Below are 19235 nucleotides of genomic sequence, written 5' to 3'. Positions count from 1 at the left end.
GCTCTAGCGGGAAGCTGCTCTACACTGATGACGCGCAGGACTAAGCAGACACTGCGTTGTACAAAGGAGTGCACGTTGACCCCAGTCAGCCCAAATCAGCTGTTACAGCTACGAACTTGAGAATGTAATGATCCGGGTGCTCTTGGTGGAAAAGGAGTGACGCCCTGTACTATATCCATCTAAAATGATATAAAGGGGTGTGTGGGGTGGCGGGGGTGGGGGTGGGGGCGAGTCAATAGACCTCATGGAATCATAACCAGGAAAGAAAACTCCACTACCCAGAAATGGCTTTTATCAGGAAACACTGTGGATTAACAACTGTCTTCTCCCAGAAGCCTACGCTGCTCTGTATTTTAATTAACCGGAATTTGCTTTAAATCTGGCAGCTCTCGAGACCCTGTGTTGGATGACCTTTCTATGCCCTAAGGAGAAGCCTGTGTGGTCCCCCAACCTGCCGGTGCACCTCTGACAGCAGTAGTGCCCACTTCCCACTGCCATGCCTGTTTCCAGGTCTGGCGCAGGGCTGTGGGAGCAAGAGGTCCAAAGGCCTTTATTCTGATGGCTTTCTCCACCCTGATCTGGCCTCTCCGGACAAAGGGGTGAGTCAGGAAGGTGTCTTATGTGACCCGTGGTCCAGGCCAGCCTCCCCGCCGCCATGACTAGAGTAAGAACACACTGTGCTTAGCCCGTTGGCTCGCTCCTCTGTCGGAGCACAAAGTATGTGTTAGAACAACAAGCACAGAGTCCTGCCCACACTCCTCCCTGCCTCCAGATCTGCATTGAGAACATTTGAAGTGAATGCATGCAATTAATAAAATAAAATAACTAAATAAAACAGGGCTGGGGATCAAACGTGAATGGAGTTTCTGATTTGTAGTCCAGAGACACGGATTCTTTTGCTCTCTGGATCCAGACCCCACACGTTTTGGAAGGAAAACAACAGCTAGAAGATGGGAAAAACAGATCATGTTTACGAGACCGGCTTGCAGCCTATGCCGCACTGAAGAGTTTGGGGTTTTGTTAGGCAAGACAATTAGTTGTTCTTTCTTCGACGTTCATCGGAAAATTTGCCCAGCATCTGTTAGTCTGATTCTTCAGCTTCAGAATCATTGTCTTGGAATCTGATAAACCAGTAAGTCCACAATCATCTCAGTCTAAACATGGAAGTTAGGAAACTGGTCTAAACACTCCCTGCCCCCCCAAAAAGGAATTTTAAAAATAAACAAGGAAAACTGCATTAAAAATAGATGTGCCCCGCCCCCCGCCACCAAATCCCTGTTTTTATCTTTTATAATCAATTGTATAACCTTAGTGTCCTTAAAGGGTCCATTCAAAAGATTCCCTCTCACAGGATAGACACTTCAAGTAGCAAGCAGAAATAAAAAAGGCATTTGTGTCCCCTGCTTCTCAAGACATCACCGCCTATGAGATGTGACCCAAGGCAGCCTACTTAAGCCTCTGTTTTAATGGACAAAACCAAAGAGCCTTGACTGGGCCTTGTCTGCAGGGAGTCCCTTCAAGAGACTCCTTCCCTTAATCCTGTGTGCATGCTGATATTTTCAATAAAGGCCCCCAAACACTTCACTTTATAAGTTAAAGACACATAAAGCCATTTTTTGGGATGTCTCAAGATGGGGTCTAAGGCCTGGAGTTCAACTCGGGCACAGGCTGCGGAGCAGCAGCGAAGCAAACGCAGGACCTGCCCACACCGGGACCCTAACCCTTAGTTGTGCCGGTGGCTGCCCGCGGGTTAATACCTCAGTTAAGTAAGCCAAGTGTTTAAAGAAAACATGGTCTAGTTTCGGGAATTATACGTGTCTTTCTGACCGTGCTCCGGTTTAATTGCTGCTAAAGTCACCTGGGGTTTCTGACACAGATTCTGTTTCAGTAAGATAAACTCAACCTAGCCCGGCATTGCCAAAAACGAATTCCTAAAGTAGATGACGAAAACAAACAGGCAATAAATATTGGCTGTTGGAATGGGAATTATATCTCTACCATGTAGACACAGCATTACTGAGTCATTGCCAAAAACACTCTCTCCTGGGGATTCGCCGTATGAGGGTCAGGAAAGAAAGAAGTCCGTGTCTTGCTCTTTTTTTGCGGCCGAAACCAATATAAACCAATCAGGCCAGGATGCTCTTAGACCTACTCCGTTAAGAGAGGTCAAGCCCCTGGAGTCCTACAGAGGATCAACTTGAACAGGCTGCATTGAGGCAGAAAGAATCCATTGGAAGAAGACATCCTACAGATGAGGTGGCTGAGTCGGGGACAGTGCTCCCTCAGTTCCCTGGAGGCAGAAGATACTCCAAGATCCAACCAGTGCATCTTAGGTGCCACGAATTACCTTCTCAGACACAGTGGGTGCTGCCATGGTCCTTTCCTGCTTGGAAGAAGCAGGCACGTTTGGGGCCCCTTTGCTCCCCTCGGTGACATCTTTCGGCCCACGAGGTTGAGCTTTACAGCTTCGCTGATGCACTAGAAGGCGGTGTGCAGCGAAGGTCCGGCCACAATGTGGGCAGGGCACGAGCTGAGCTGGACTTGTGCCCTCTTGGTTGGACTGTCCCGTTGAAAGAGATGGGGGCTTCTGTGGGAGTGGCCTGCGGAACTCCCTGGGAAGGCGGTCATTTTCTATTTTCCATTTTTCCAGGCATTGGGGCACATGAATTGGGAGGGACAGGGTGCCAAATTCCCGGCCACAGATGTAGCAGATGACCGTCCGTGGTCGCGGCGCTTTCCTGGGGCTGGTAGGGTCATCCGAGCTGTTGGGGTTTGGCGCCCTGGGACCCTCGCCTTTTGGCTTACAGCTTCTCTGGTGCACCAGCAGCCGATCTGGCAAGAACGTGCGACCACAGGCTTCACAGGGCAGCAGCTGCGCCTGCGCGCTCTGGAAAGCTGCTTCGTTGGCGGCCTGAAGACTGGAGGATCCGCTTCCGCTGAGAGGCTGTGGCTTAGAGGGCTCGGGCCTCCTCAGGTGTTTGGGCAACTTGCTGTTTTCCAGCCGCCACTTCTCCAAGCACTGGGGCTCATGGATGGCAAGTGACTGCGACCCAAACTCTCGGCCACAGACATAGCAGACTCTGAATGCAGGCCTTCGGGATGGGATCACTGGTGGGCTGAAAGGCCCTTCGGCCATAGCTCTCCTGCGTGAGCCTCTAGCTAGTAGCACAGTTCCCGGTCTGCTTCTGTGAGCGTTTACCTTGACCTGGTCAGCAAGTACAGCACTCTGCGTGGCGGGTAAACCGCTAGGAGGGTCACTAGACAGGATGGCTTGGTTGATAAGAAAGGTGGGCTCTTTAGAATGACGAAAAGTTTGTTGCAATTTATTAGCAGCCCTCTTCTCTTTTCCTCTTTCCATCCACAAAGAAATCTTTCTCTAGTGCTTGCTCTGACTTCTGGCCAGGCTCAGTTTGGGCTTGTGTTTGGAATGAATGTAAGTGGGGTTGGCTGTCCGGGGGTTCCACGTTGTTGCCAGTACCTTTAGACCCCCAGACTCTGACTCAGTGCGTCATTGCATGGCAGCAGTCTGGAATGCTGGAAAGGCCCATTAAACTTCTGATGCCTCCAAGATCTGCAAGGGGAAAACATAAATCAAGACATTATTACACGCACACATGTTGACACTAGACTATAAGCTGAGGGTCTCGGAGTGATTGCTTTTTATTTGACCTGGTGTCCTCTTGGGCTAGCACAATAAATAGGAAAAGGGCAATGTGATTTGTTTCAATAAATGTTGCATTCCTTAGAAGAGAGACGGTGTTCATTATGAAATGCCCGGTTACCATGTTGAATGCAATGCTCTGCCCAAAGGACAGCTTCCGTGCGCATGTCCTAGGGACTTAGCACAAGCCGACAGTTCGAGACCATTCAAAGGAGTACTAAGAATTGTGAGAATTAATGAGACCAAGACATGTAAAATGACATCCTGCACTCTGAAAAAAAATAAAAAATCCCACCACAGCAAGGATTCTTAACAATTTTTAGTGTCATGGTACTTTTAGCCTTTCCACAAAGCCTGTGGATGTTTTCTCTGACTGGTATTCTTAAATGCAAAGCAATAAAATGCTTACTGTTATTAATGAAACCAATTTTATTGAAAAAATTTATCAAATATTTTAGTTATGGTATAAGTTTTGAGACTATGTCAGACTTCCTTCCGGTTCGTGGACCTGAGTGTCAGAACCCTTTCAGAAGAAGTAATACGGTTGCGTTACTCTGGGGAGTGTTCTAGATGTTACCATGAGAACGATGAGGAAGGGATAATTCACACATAGCGCACGATGTAGTTCCGGTTTCTTCTTACAAAAGCAGGGTGTCACTACTTCTAGCCTTCATTCTCAAGCAGCAAATGAAACGCAAACCTCGTCCCTTTCTTGTGTAATCGCTGTAGCTCTTTCCGGGGAAACCGTCAAAGTTTATGCTTGATGCGTTCTTTTTTGAGTGTTCTGTTCATTTTCTCAGTGCTACTCACATGTGTTTTGTCTTCTGATCTTCTTTTATGTGAAAAATGAAAACACAGCAACAAAACATGAGAGCTTGATTCTCAAACAAACCAGAAGAAAGGGTTGGTAAGATCTCACTATGAGCAGAAGCCAAAGGAGCTTTGGCCTTTTGGAAATTCTACCAAGACAACATTCCATTATTATCCAGAAAGTTTTTCCTCAGCATTTTTTTTTTCAGAAGTAGACTGCCAGGTTCTTCCTCACAGACTATCTAAAGAAGAAGGAAGCAGCAAAATGGGAGGAAGGCTCATTAACAGCTTTTGATTCACCGGCGACACAGTGTTACTTTGTGATACAGAGGTAGACTTGAGCACTTGCTGACGATGCTATAGCCTTTAGCATGGATTGCACCTTAACATAAAGAAAACAAAAATCCTCACAACTGGACCCATACGGAACACCAAGATCACTGGAGATCATTGAAGTTGTCAAGAATTTCATTTTACTTAGATCCATAATCAACACACATGAAAGTAGTAGTAACAAAATTCAAAAAGTGTATTTCATCTGGACAAATCTGCTGGAAAAACACCTCTTTCGAGTGGTCCAAAGCAAATATATCACTCTGAGGACAAGTGTCAGCCTGGTCCACGAGTGTTTCCAGTCTTCTCAGATGCGAGCGCTGATGATGAATCAAGAAGACTGAAAAAAGGGGATGGATGGCTCTCAACTAGGGCTGGTGGGGAATACTGGCTCCCACGTGGACTTCCAGAAAAACAAGCAACTCTAACTGAAAAAATATAGCCAGAATGCACCTTACAAGCGATAATGCCAAAATTGTCGCTCACCTTCTTTCAAAGATGTCATCAGGAGGGGCCCATGCATGGGGAAGAACATCACGCTTGGTTAAGTAGAGAGTCTGCAAACAAGAGGAAGACTCTCGACGAAGTGAAGTTTTATGCCCTATGTATGCTTGGTCTTGCTGTGTCATCACAATTGTTGCTGTATTTGACACCATGGTTGCTCTGTTTCAATCCATCTCACTGATTCAATTCCACCGACCAACAACCAGTGTAAATTGTCCAGGAGGCCTAAAATCTACAAGGATTGTTTTTGAAAGATGGATGTATCTACTCTCAATCCTAAAAGGAGCAGCAACTGATTCTAGCTTGACCCTGTCAACCATGGCAAATAACTCAATTCTGGTTCAGCAAGGACAGTAATGTTTACACAAGAGGCTTCATAAAGTTTGTAGAAAAATTCTATCATCCTTTAGCTTCATATTTCCATGAACTTGTCGAAGCTCCCTCATATTATTTTGGCATATTGTTTTGGCATGACAGTTGAGTGAAACAAAAAATATCTGTGAGAACTTGTGCCCAGTTCATATATTTTGCTGCCAAGAAAGGTCTGGCCCTTTGCAATGAAGAGTATCAACCAGGGCTGGCACAGGAAAGAAAGTTATTCTTCATTTTGACAGATCCTAAGACAGTAATATTAACACATGTGACAAAAGAATGTGTTGGCCCCAAATAGAGTGACCAGAACAGAAAATGAAGCTTAAAAAAACAAAATTTATGGGATCAACATTATCCAAAAGAGAAAGTACATCTCGAGAGCACAAAAATAAACGAAAAATGTTTTATTATTATCTCAATCATATGTGGGAGAAACACCCCTCCCCCAACCCACTGTTTCATTGATTGTCATTTCTAGGTCACCAAGGACCTTCTGACGTTGCAGACACCTAACAGTACTTAAGAAGATGCTTTGGAAAAATGAATCTTATCAAATACCTCACCTCATCCTGCCCATCTCTCTCTCACATGCATGCATTCAACACACATGCACATATGCACGCATTCACACCATAAATATACACAAACACAGGCAGACCTGTTCCTGGCAGGTTAGAATTCTGAGAAAGTCCTGTGACTCGCCCCTCAGCCTTGTGCATGTCTCTTCAGAGAAGTAGTATTTATCGAACGCCTACTTTTTGTTAGGTGTTCCAGTAAAAACTTTTGAATGTACAGTTTCAGTTAATTCTCGAGTGATTAGGAATCAGGTATTATCATGCCAAATTAATAAACAAAGAAACCGTGACTCAGCTCTGACTTGGACAAATAATTTGCCCAAAAGCGTCAGTTTCAAATGACAAAATTGGAACTCAATTCCAGCTCTTCTGGGCACCAATACTCAGGTCTTTCCATTGTTCATTCTTCCTGAAATTCTACCAGCAGCGCTTCTTCTCTTTAGTTCCTTGCTTTAATGTACTGTACATCTGCCCCATTGGAAGATAGGAATTCTGTTCTCACCAGCCTTAATACTACGCCCCTGTTGGTGAAGGAAGAAGCAAGAGGGAAGAGAGTAAAGGATATCAAAAAGCAGAGACCCTACACGAGAACGCAGGAGTTTGGGGTTACTAAAACGATGCTTCCCCCAGTGGCTGGGATCATTTAGTCTTGCTATTCAGGATGAAGTTCTTTCTTGCACTGAACACATTATGAATTTTTTCCCTACTGTCAGCAACAACCTTTAAGAAAACATTTCATTACCCTGGAAGGATAAGGAAAAGGTATCTGAGTAGTTCAGTAACAATGTGCTAAGTTTGTGCTTATACAGCGCACACAGTGAAAAGCAAGGCTGCCCAGAGGTCAGGGTTATTCCATTTGCTGACACCCATTTCCATTAGGGATCTTTACAAATGTAAACGTCTGTACACTACGAACCAAGATTTTCTCTATAGCAGACAACATGAAGCATGATAAAGTTCCCAAAAGGATTGTCATCTATTTTTTTCTACCATCTAGTTCCTCTGCCAGTGTCCCTCTGGGATTCCCGTCTATGGTTATGGACGATATCAAAGTATGAAGTATGAGGTACCTGTAAACAAGTGAAGTTTTAGGGAACATAGCTGTCTATGGTCTGTCTACTGGCCTGATTTACACTGTTTCCACCCGCGATCCAGCCACGGCAGCGTGCCACAGTGCAGCACGCTCGGCTGCTCCAGTTCGGGAAATACCAACTATATAGATGCTCAAGGCCCTTGAGGCGTCGGCCTGCCAACTAGACACATCATAAAACCAGGCTGTTAGTTTATAAAGAGAATCATTTCACACTGCTAGCCAGCTTCACCCCAAGCACCTTGCAGAGAAGTTCACTCCAATCGTTCTGAATTACTCACGTTGACCATATTTGTATGCTGGAAGAACGCTGAAGGAATGTCTTGGAAAGCTTCACATTTTATCAATACTTTCCCATGCCCTTTGAGGTTCGTGAGAAGCAACGAAAAGAATGGTAGTCACCAGGGAAATCTATAACGCGCCTTGGCATTCAAAGGTGTTCCTCAAAGAAAAGACAGGGGAAAGAACACAAGCAAAGGCTGGGTAGATCCTTGAAAAACAACTTGGTTCTTTGAAGCAAAACAAATGTTAACAGTACATGAAATCTTTCCATTGGCACTGAATCCAAATTCTTTAAGCAGACACTAATACAAAGATGAAAGATGGCTCTGAGCGAAACGGCAAAGTCGGGGAAGTTTCCCCTGAATGTCCTTCCCCCACACTGGTCAGCAGCCTCCACTCTTTCCACCTAGGAGCTCCATGGGCACGCTGCCCGTCCTTACGATGAGGCAAAGCTGCCCTCCCCAAGCCCTCTGACTGTGTTAAAAAGCCCTCTTGAGTGTGTGCCTGGGAGGCCTGAGGTGCACCTGACTCAAGCCAGGGTATTTTCAATCACCTCATATGCATGCAAAAGCCGGACACTGAGTAAGGAAGGCCAGACAAGAATTGGCGCATTTGGGGTTGGCTACAAACAATGACAGCATCACGGTGTGCCAGAAGAACAGAGCAATCTCTCTTGGACGAAGGAGCTAGAATATTCTTTAGAAGCAAGGATGTCGAAACATCTTCACCTTACTTACTTTGGACTATGATCAGGTGGGACCAGGCCCCGGAGGACAGCGTGCTTGGTAAAGTCGAAAGAAAAGGAGAAAGGCCATCAATGAGACGATTGGCACACTCATTTAGCACTGGGCTCAACTGTGACCACTTGGAGAATGGCTCAGGACCAGGCTGTGTTTCGTTCTGTTGTACATCTGGTTGCTCTGAGTAACAAAACAACTATCCCTACATCACTCTTGTCTTTCCAATAGGAGCTTGTGGACTCAAGCCCATCAAGTCGTAATGATTAATGAGTGACCATTCCTCCCATAATCTGGCAGAGATTGTTTGTGGCCGACTGATGACCTAGATGGCCAAATCCCTCCAATGGCCAGGCTAAGACTGTATCTGGGCATGTGATTTCATAGCTAAGTCTACAGACATCTTTGCTGTAGCTAATAGAAGCATCGCGACTTATAAGAGCTCTTCTTGGGGGAAAAAAAGAAAGAAAAAAGGGGCTGGGGGAGTTGGTGGGGGGAATCTTCTTTCCTTCCTCCAAACTGATGCTTAGGATATAAAGGTGATTGCAAACGCTCCTGAAGCCAAGTTATGCCCATGCAACCCTTAACATGAAGGCAGACACATGGGTGGGAACCCCCATGAAAGCTTTGGGGTATCTTTCCTACTTGCCTAAGGGAATACCTAGTCATATTCTGATCACTTTTACAGGATTTTTTATGAGTTTGAAAACGTAATACCAATTGAGATGAGCACTCGATCTTAAGATCTTTGGGAAAGTTACCAGAAAGGGCCCGTCTCCTGTGAAGGATATCCTGTTTTGTAAAGTAGCAGGTCAGTGAAAAAGAAGAAGCCCCCCAATGAGATGAGGGGACAGTGGCTGCAGCAATGGACACAAACAAAGCAACAATGATTAGGCTGGTCCATGGCCAGCCAGTGTTTCCTTCTGTGAGCTCTTGCCGGATTTCAGTAGTGGTCTTGAACTTAACCCAAAATGAAGTGTGATAGTGATATTTCAGATTTCATGATTTTCGCTCACTCACTCGCTGTCATTGAGTCGTTTTCGACTCATAGTGACGCTATAGGATGGAGGAGAACTGCCCTTGTGGGTTTCTGAGACGGTAATTGTTTCCAGCAGTAGAAAGTCATATTTTTTTCTCCCCAGGAGAAGCTGTGATGATCTTGAACTGGTAACCTGCGGCTAGCAGCCCAATGCGTATCCAGTACGCCACCAGGCTCGTGTTTTCAGCTGTTCTTAGTTTGATAAGTCTATTGCTAAGGAAAGCCAGTTGTTTGGGGTTCTAAACTGACTCATTGTACACTTTTGTCTGTAAATCAAACATAAGAAAGTTGAATTAAAACACTTCCCAGGGATTTTCCCCCAGAAAATAATTATAATATGCTTTGTTGCAGGAGGAAAGAACTGCATTTCCCCGTGATCTTTGGAAACAACTAGGCCATGATTGCTCCAGCTATCTTATCTCTAACCTTCATTACTCTCTGCAGCTTTGTACTCCTGGGACTGAGATCCGGCACACTCATTTCATTACCAGCTGCCTCTGGGTCATGCACTATGAAAAGTGGGCCTAGAAGGAAAGTACGCGGCTGGGGAGGAAGAGGGCATCTGGTCCCTTTGAAAGATTTCCCAGTGGTTAGCGGCACCACCGAGAATCACTACAGCAAGAGGGTCTTCATCCCAGAAGCAGCCGTTCTGTCCAGGAACAGTCGCTGAGTTCCAGGTCATAGCTTTCCCGACATTCGGAAACCAGACCTGACTGCTGAGCATCGAAAGGTGCCTTCTCTCTCCTCTCCTCCAGGGGAGAAAAATGTGTAATAAGTCCTCACCCCTATGCCTGTGATTCTAATCTCAGTTGGGAATGGTTGTCCTTGTCAGGTCATTGAGACAAAACGAATGTGGAGGGGTGTTTTAATCCAGAGAGACACGGAGGTGGGGGGTGAATGATGGCAGGCCACAAGAAGATTATCCAGGAGTAGATGCTCCAAAGGAACAAGGACTTTCCTCCAGAGACCACAGGGAGAGAACGCTTTCCCCTAGAGTCAGCGCCCCACGTTTGACTTTTAGTCTCCTCCACTGTGAGGACATTCATTCCGTTTTCAAAGCCATGCACCTGTGGTATTTCTGCTTTAGCAGCACTCTCCTATCCTCCACCAGAAACCCCCAAACCATCTGCCCCACTCCTCAGAGGTCTGATTTCCAGCTCCACAGGAGCCTTCTTCCATCGAAGCTTCTAGGTTTAGCCTCTTCCCTTTGATCCTTCATAGGAGTGACAGCTACTGTATTAGCCTGTTAGCCAGGTAGTAACGTCATGCCTCGTTCAGAATATTTCGTGTTAAACACCCCTGTTTAATCATTGGCATGGTTTTTGTCCCTGACACAATCATCCTCAGAATATAAATAACTGCTCTCTTTCAACTCACTCCCATTGAGTTGACAGCCCTGTGGGTCCGGGACTGTAGCTGTTCCCTGGAGTGAACGTCCCGTGCGTCTTCCTCCTGCAGAGCACAGGCGCTACACCCCCAGGCTCCCACGAATGAGTCATCTGAACCTGTGATATGCAAAATGCATAGTACGCTAGCATCATAATAACTATAACTACAATTTGCGGTGGTTTTATTTTTAACATTTTAGGGAATAAAAAATCGCTTATTAGGGAGCCCGGGTGAGCAGTGGTCAACAGTTTGAGACCACCAGCTGTCTGTGGGAGGAAGATGAGGCTTTCTGCTCCTGTAGAGACTTAGAGCCTTGTAAACTACAGAGGCAGTTCTAGAGTGTTCTAGAGGGTCGCTGTGAGTAAGATTTGACTCAATGGCAATGAGTTTGGGTTGGGTTATGTTAGCATTCAACCCTAATCTCACTCCTATCATTAAAAAGGGTGTTTTTGTAAATTTTACACCATCTCTAAGCTTTAAGAGCTGGAAAACATGGCTCTTACACTTGTCACTAACTGAATAAAGTCACCAGGGGAAGCCTGGCCTTTTAATCTGGTACCCTGCCCTGCTGACCACCCTGCCACGAGCTCGAAGAGTCACATGTGAGGCTGCGCTCAGACATCCAGGTGAACTCGGACATGCTGAGACGCCCTTCTCCTCACTCGGGCTGCTTCTATGCACTCTTTCTGGGTAGGACCAAGCAAGCGGCTTCATCAGCAACGTTAGACCTGAGGGATTGTGACAGGATCAACAAAAGACCCCACGGATGATGATGACTGTGGTTTGGTTCAGGGTGGCTGGGAACAGAACTGGAAAAGGTATAAACTAAGACGTGCTCTGAGAAGCCGTTTGACCTGAAAGATGACTCCCAGCAGCTACGAACAAATCGTGCTTGCAAGTCAACTGCGACTATTGAAGGGGAATGCTCCCTTCCTTGCCTCTCTTTTACTACAAGGCATTTTGGATCAATCCATACATTCTTCCCTTTTACTCCATCCAATTGGCACACGTCGGCATACTCGTCTGTGCTGTGAGGAAAGCTAGGAAAACAAAAAACAGGAGAAATATACTCTTGACACTTCTAAGTGGAGCCTTCTGCAAGAACATTTCATGTTGTGAAGGCCTATAATATCACCCTATGAGAGCTATTGTAGATTCAGCCTGTCATTTTCACTCTATATTGAGCATCCAAATCAAAGAGTACCCAAGACTTATGATGACACATGGAAGGGCCATGTCAGTGTAAAGGCAACATTTGGAGTGCTGGAACACTCGTGATGATGAGAACTGTCAGTATAATCGCATTAACACCACTGCTGAGACTGACAGTGACTGTCGAGCAGAGTAGAATCGCTCCAGGGGCTTCTAAGGCCTTTTATAACGATGCACAGCAACTCAAAGTATAAACAAACAAAAACATTGATGAAGAACAATTTTGAAAAATGAACAGATCGGCCCAAGAGTTTCACATAGTATATATTTTTGTACATTTGGATAGCTCTATTTCAATAAAATAGCTCTATGATAGTAGTTCTCTTAAGTCTTCCAAGCAATCATCTGTAGGTCATATCTGTCCCACAGGTATGTTCTTTTTGGCTTAGGTCAATTTTAAAATGCTGTATTAGTTGTCATTATTTTAAAATTCATACATGTCACCTACAATTGGGATTTGGGATTTCTCTTGATAAAGTGGAAGATCTGATGATTCAGCGTCCACAGTCTCATGTGGCAAAATCCAGCCTGGCAGATGCTAAGTAAGGACAGAGTCCATCCAGCTTCTCCTCAACCTACTTCATTTACTTAGAGCCTCTAAGTTAATTTACCTTGTGACCAGTTGTGATCCTTGCTTTTTTTGGTGACTCTTGCCATTAAATATTTGCAAATAATTTCAAGGAGCAGTTTGTTCATAGGAAACTGGGGGTCTAATGGAAGTCTTTTCTAAAGGAAATGGTTACTAAAAATAGCCCACATTGGTGAGTAAAAATTCAGAGAAGATGCTTCCCGATGAAAGCAGAAGGAGACGGAAACGCTTGGTTGTGGGAGACATGAGGAAATCCACAGAGAAAAGAATCAGTGGGATGAGAAGAAATCTTCCCATCTTATTGGAGGGTCTTGGGAGATGATTGCTATAAATCTGGATGGGGCAAAAATCAGACAGCATTTAGAAAAGTCATCAGAAAGAAAGAATACGAAAAAGGAAAAACTCAAGGAGGCAAGAAATGTGTTCTGAAGACCAATCTGAATCTTTTGGAGGGATGCCCATAATTAGTTATCAAATGACATACTATGAGTGACTCATATTTAACCTAGTGCTCCTTAATTTAGCATTCAATGATTCCCCAGAGGAAAAATGTTGGATGCCTGAAATTATTATTCAAAGAATGAATCAGTCGATAAAAAGCAGCATTAACAAGCTACTAACACTGTAGCCTATTGTTGGATTGCTAAAATTTAAGCTAGAAATACTCCCCAAGAGAATTATATTTTCTTGTGGTGATTACAGAGTTTGGTGCACTTTCTTTTCCTGCCAAGTTGACCATTGTGTGGAGAAGCGTCTGTCAATTAGTCTGAACTGAAAAATGTGTAAGAGCAGTAGAGAGTAATTCTTTCTTCACCTCGAATGAAAATATCCTGCATCTCTAAGTGGTACAAGCATTTAAACTGGACAAGCTGAAAGGTTGGTGTCCATTCAGAGGCTACAGGAACGGAAGCCTGGCGATCTACTCCCCAACGGCCAGAGCCTTGACAAGCCAATGTAGCAGTTGCATCGTACTCTGCACGAGGTTGCCAGAAGCCAGAAATGACTCAATGACTCTATCAGTATCACCACCCAGGAAGTGTCTAAAAGTAATTGCATTATGAAAAACTCTTTTTTTAAAGTAACACAAATATACTCAAGTTTTAGTCATGGAATTTTAAAAGCGTTTCAAATAGATTCACATATTCACTAGCCCCCATCGGGTGCTACCTGTGTCCAGCGTTTATTTCCACTTACTCCATTATCTCAGAATGCTAGCTCCGAGCCGTGCCTGGGGCCCAGGCTTCCAAACCACAGGATGTCAAGAATGCAGTCACCGGACTAGTGTCCAAGTAGAACCAAGCACAATGGCCAATACAAGTTTGCCCTTGAAAGCATGTGCTTTGCCAGCATAGGTTGGCACCGAGAGACGGACGTCACTGCATCCTGAAGGGATTTCGTCAACTGCATTATGCACTCGCGCTGGGAGTCTGTGTCTCCTGGAGCCTGGCTTACACTGATCTTGGTCATCATTACCGCCCATGGCAGCCATTGACCCCCTCTGTGAAGCAAGCTCTCTCTCCACCCAGAGCTGTTCCTGAGGAACGTCTCTGGGGAGGGAGTCTGAGCAGAGACCCTGCGACCGGATGGGTTTTGGCTGTGCAGATGAATCCTCCACCCCTCTCGTGTGTGTGCTGGCACTTCCTGGGTCTGACTCCGGAGACGTCGTTTGGAAACACACACAAGCTGCAGGCTGTTTGAATGGAGACCTTGCTGTTGCTTTTCTTTCCCTACCCTTCATCCTCCTGGGTAAATACGTCACCTGAAAGCGATTGTCATTCATTTGTCATCTCCGGATCGTGTGAAAAAGACTGCCTTTCACAGACAAGAAGGTTTCAGCTCTCTGATGGCTCAAAGTACTATAAAAACCTTAATTCCCAGGAAGTTTTACACAGGCTAGCCCTCTGTTCATGGCCATGGAGTCAACCCTTACTCATAGCGACCCTCTGCAGATCCAAGGCCGTGACTGTTTAGGGGAGTAGAAAGCCCAGTTTTCTCCATTGGAACTGATAGTGGTTTTGAACTGGCGACCAGGTGGATTACAGCCCAACAGATAACCACTACATCACCAGGACCCCATTAGCATGAGAAAATTACTAAAATGAATATGCTAAATAATAATAACAATACATAATATATTAAGGGTTCGCGGGGTTAGCAGTATGGCGGGAAGGGGAAAAAGAGGGCTGATATCAAAGGACTCAAGAAGAAAGATAATGTTTAGAAATTGTTGACACCAACAATTGTACATGTCTGCTTTATGTAATGAATGCATAGATTGTTATAATATATGTGAGATCCTCCATGAAATGATTTAATAAAAGATAAATACTTAAAATAAAATAAATCTGCTGCTGTCTACTAGGAATGTATTCATTCTCCAGGTTTCCTGATCCCCCAAAAAAACATAAACTGTACTGATAGTGCTCCGTGTATGAATGACCTTAGTGTGCAGTTTACAACTGTATGTAGTTTAACATTTATCTGAAACTCCATCCACCCCAGACCCAATTAATTCCCAGATAGAAAGGAAGCCAGTGAATCAACTTCCTTGTTCTACGCTTTAGTAAACAAAAGAATCCATGTGTTGATTTTTAAGTCACATCTAGGATTTGAAAGATTGGGATATTTTATTAGAATTCAATTTAAGATCAATTCAGTGAGCACTGAGCCACATTATAATTTTTCTATCTTTCTTCTGTCTTCAGGCGACTCTTTCCCCACCTCTCTATTTCATGATGCATCATTATTTCCATAGAAGTCTATAGAACAACCCAGCAAAGTCAGGACAAGAGGAGAGGGAGAGGGAGAGAGGGAAGAATGGGGCCTCCCATGGTTGACTACACTGCCAATTTGGCCGGGATTTTCCATTTGGCTGAAGAAATAAAGATGATGCCAACCAACTCAACGCTAGCAAAATGTGGCTTGTTTTTTAACTTCATTAGGTTCTAGAGAAAGCAGGCCTGGAAGCAAGGGGAAAGCTATGAGGCTAGTGACAGAAAGGGCGGATTCATAGAAAATAGAACATATCATCTATTATGAAAGGAATCTAATTTTAAAGGACTTTATATTTTCATCTATTCAAATGATATTTTAATTTCTCTCATAGATTGGTTTCCAGCTGGTTTATGCTTTAATCTCTCTCAGTTTAAGAGCCAATTTCATTCCCCAAAAAGTGTATTTATTCATAAATTAAATAAAGATTAATTGAGCTCCTATGATGCAAATTTTCCCTGGAAAGTAATTTAGCCACATTACAGTAATAATAAGGATACATTGGGATCATGGCACACAGATCCCTCAATCCAGCCAGAGTATCTAGAAATCTTAAGGTATTGAGTCTCAACCATATTGGCAAAAGTGAAAAACAGAGATGGGATTAGCTCAAATGGTCATTAGATGAGCTGTTGAATAGATTTTCTAAATGGGTCTTTAAATGATGGCTTATGTGGGGTAAGCACCTGACTGCTAATTGAAAGGCTGGCGGTTCAAACCCACCACCACTCCATGGGAGAAAAATGTAGCCATCTAGAGCACTGCTTGGCCAGGCTCTACTCTGACCAATGGGATCTCTAGGAGTTCAAATTAACTTGATGGAAATGGACTTTTATTATCTAATGGAGTGAATCTCCTTATAGAGGGAGATTCACCGAGAATGAGAGACCAGCAGGAATATTTTTGGCTTGGATTGAAAATGATCCTCTCACCTTACCTCATTGCCATCGAGCAGACGCTGACTCATAACAACCTTATATGGAGTGACTCTCTTTCTATGGAGTAGACCTCCTTCTAATGGAAGATGCTCAGAGAATGTTATTAACAGCAGAAATATTTCAGCTTGGACTGAAAAAGATGTGGATGTGAGATAAAAGGATGTCAGACTCCTACAATTTACAGACAGGGAACAGGATGCAAACCCAGTTGACCGCAGACATATATACTTTTCATGGAAAAGGAAGGATGAATCAAAGGACAATGTCTTGAACTCAAAGGGCAGATCAGCTGGAGCAAGGTCTTGAAACCAAATGGATTGTGTCCAGCTAAAATGTGAAATTGCTTAGGACTGGTGGCTCCATTCTATTTCCCCTCGGTTTGAATCTATAACTGCTGTCCTAAGTCTGCCACAGCACTATATTTTAAAATAGGTACTTTCCTTCCACAGACAGGCAGGAAGTGTGGCCCCCAGGCTGGCTACTAACCAAGCCTCAGCTGATACTGATGATGGGATGTAGGACTTTAACTGACAAGATGAGATCTAGGATTTTGAGTTGGCGCTTTTATCGGTTAAGGTTTTGGGTGGGTTTGGGGTGGAGTGAATGCAAAATGGATGGGGCTAAACATAATCTCCAGGGCCCAAAGGACAGATAGTTGTTGGCAAAATAATGCCCCACCAAATATGATCAAGCACTAGCCCTCATAATTCATAGTTTAAATTATATTTACTTTTTACCTAACATATCCCATATATATAGATATATATAGATATATGCTTATTTTTGGTGCCTAACAAGGAACAGAAAGGTCTTTGCAGCCCTGGTTAAGGTCATGGGCTCTAATATAGGGAGACTATTCTGGATGTGCCTGATCTATCCACGTGAGTTCTCAAAACCAGAGACGCTTTTCAGATTCGGTGTGAGAGGAATGGGAGCAGCAGTTGACATTTGAAGTATAAAAGGGATTAGCTGGTTGTTTCTAGCTTTAAAGGTGGACAAAAGTGGGTGAGAGGCAAGGTAAGAAGCTAGCCTCTCACTGTCGGCACAACAGGAAACACTGGTTTCAAGTGTCCAGAAAGGAACACAGCTCTGCGAACACCTTGGTTTTGACGGAGAGACACCCGTGTTGGTCTTCTGACCTATAGAACTGTGGAATCATACGTTTGTGTTGTTTTAAGCTGCTAATTTTGTGGCAGTTTCTCACAGGTTGTAGGAAACTACTACGCATATAAAAAGAGGAATTAAGGCGATGAGAGGACCTTTCTGCGCCCACCCTCCAAGTATTTGGCTAAGTGTGCCTACAGAGTCTCTCGGGCCATGGTCACTCGGTTGACGTCTCTATTGGAAATACCACCAGAGCAGCTCCATCCCACAGACCCTGTGAGATGCCCGAGCCAATCTTCTGCAGTGATGGTGCTCATACAATCTACAGTAACAAAAGCTAACTATTCACAGATCTCCTAAGATTTCTAGAGTTCCGTCTACACTTGGTTCTAGTATCTATAGTATGGCTGAGGGAATATTTTCGAATTTTGTGTCCTTCTCCGTAGAGTCAGTACATCTTTCCACCCACTCTATCAGCTTGTGCTCCCTCTGCCTCTTTGCCGACCTTCTTTGCTTGGCACTTCCTTGCGCGTTTACAGAAGGCAGTCTTTATTAGCAGGTTTCTTTAAAAGTCTCACGTAGATAACACTGCTTCCAGCTGACTGATTCCAATGCTGGTTAATAGGAATGACGTGTACCTAGCACAGTGTTCGTTCTCTCTTCACTCGTCCCTGGGACTGCAGTCAGCCTTCCCTAACAACTAGGGAGGGTTTTTAACTTTTCGGGGTGGAAGTATCAGCTGAGAACACACTTGTCATTTTGCTGAGTCGCTTTCTATTTAAAGTCGGAGCATAAAAGGACTCCTCCATCACGCAGTGGCCCAACGCCTCCAGCGTAAGCCTATGAAATGTCCCCTGCCATCAATAGTTGATGGCATGTTTGTTTATCCACCTCCCAGTCAATATATATGCTGTCACATAAACATGAACGAAAGAAATATGAAATTGGTAATGTTGGGGCCTTTCTCATTTGCTGCCCCTGTACTTGACCAAGCACCACGTCCTTCCCCAGGACCTGGTCTCTCCAAGTACGTTGAGATCCAGTTTCACCATCCTTGCTTATCAGCAACATTCTGGCTGTACTTCTTCTGAGATAGACAGACCAATTTGGTTTTATGGCAGTGTAAGAGTATGTGGTACAAACGTATCTTATGCAGGACAAAGAGCATAACAGCACTGGAAATATTACCTTGTATTGCCTTGTACAGCTAAGAAAGTGTGCGTTTTTAATACAGGACAAAACAGGATTTTTTCCATAATAACTGCACCGGATTCAGAACTTGTCAATAAGTAAGAAAAAACGGTCATATAAGTGCAAACACTAGATTAACATAATGTAGTAGCCAAAGGATTTATTGGATAGATGGTGCAAAGGGTTAATGAGTTTGGCTGCTAACTGAACAATTGGCATTTGAGGCCACCTTGAGAGCCCTGTTGGAGCAGTGGTGACATGTTGGGCTGTAACCACAAGGCCAGCAGTCTGTGGGGGGCGACGAAATGTCTACTCCTGGAAAGGGAGCTCTGGGAAACCCACAGGGGCAGTTCTACTCTGACCTCTCGGGTCACTATGGGGCAAGAGTCACTTGATGGCAGTGAGGTTGTTTGTTGTTTGTTCATTTTGAGGGGCCTCCATGGAAAGACCAGTTCTACTTTCAAAGATGTGGGGTAACCATGAGTCAGCATCAACTTAAGGGTGTGCTGGTTGGTTAGGCCTGCTGGTAGTTGCTTAAGGGCCCGCTGGTAGTCGCTCCAATGATCTGATATCCCTTTCCACCTGTGTGCTTCCTCGTGAAGAAATGCACACCCAGCAACGTAGCCTCAGGGTGCCT

General features: G+C 44.5%; 1 protein-coding gene across 1 annotated transcript; it reads right to left on the bottom strand.

The window, feature by feature from the left end:
* Positions 1-1307: 1307 nt before the first annotated feature.
* On the bottom strand, positions 1308-3358 carry ZNF474 (zinc finger protein 474). Its single transcript, XM_075543091.1, has one exon. The coding sequence runs from the start codon at positions 3356-3358 to the stop codon at positions 2330-2332; it is 1029 nt and encodes a 342-aa protein (XP_075399206.1). The 3' UTR covers positions 1308-2329.
* Between the last annotated feature and the right edge of the window lie 15877 nt (positions 3359-19235).

The sequence above is a fragment of the Tenrec ecaudatus genome, chromosome 2, assembly GCF_050624435.1.
Source record: "Tenrec ecaudatus isolate mTenEca1 chromosome 2, mTenEca1.hap1, whole genome shotgun sequence".
Classification (NCBI taxonomy): domain Eukaryota; kingdom Metazoa; phylum Chordata; class Mammalia; order Afrosoricida; family Tenrecidae; genus Tenrec; species Tenrec ecaudatus.
The sequence above is the reverse complement of the archived record's forward strand: the minus strand, read 5'-3'. Positions and strand labels throughout refer to the sequence as shown.

Excerpts from the sequence above, each read along its gene's own strand:
- ZNF474 (XM_075543091.1), bottom strand. The coding sequence starts at position 3,358 with ATGGAAAGAGGAAAAGAGAAGAGGGCTGCTAATAAATTGCAACAAACT.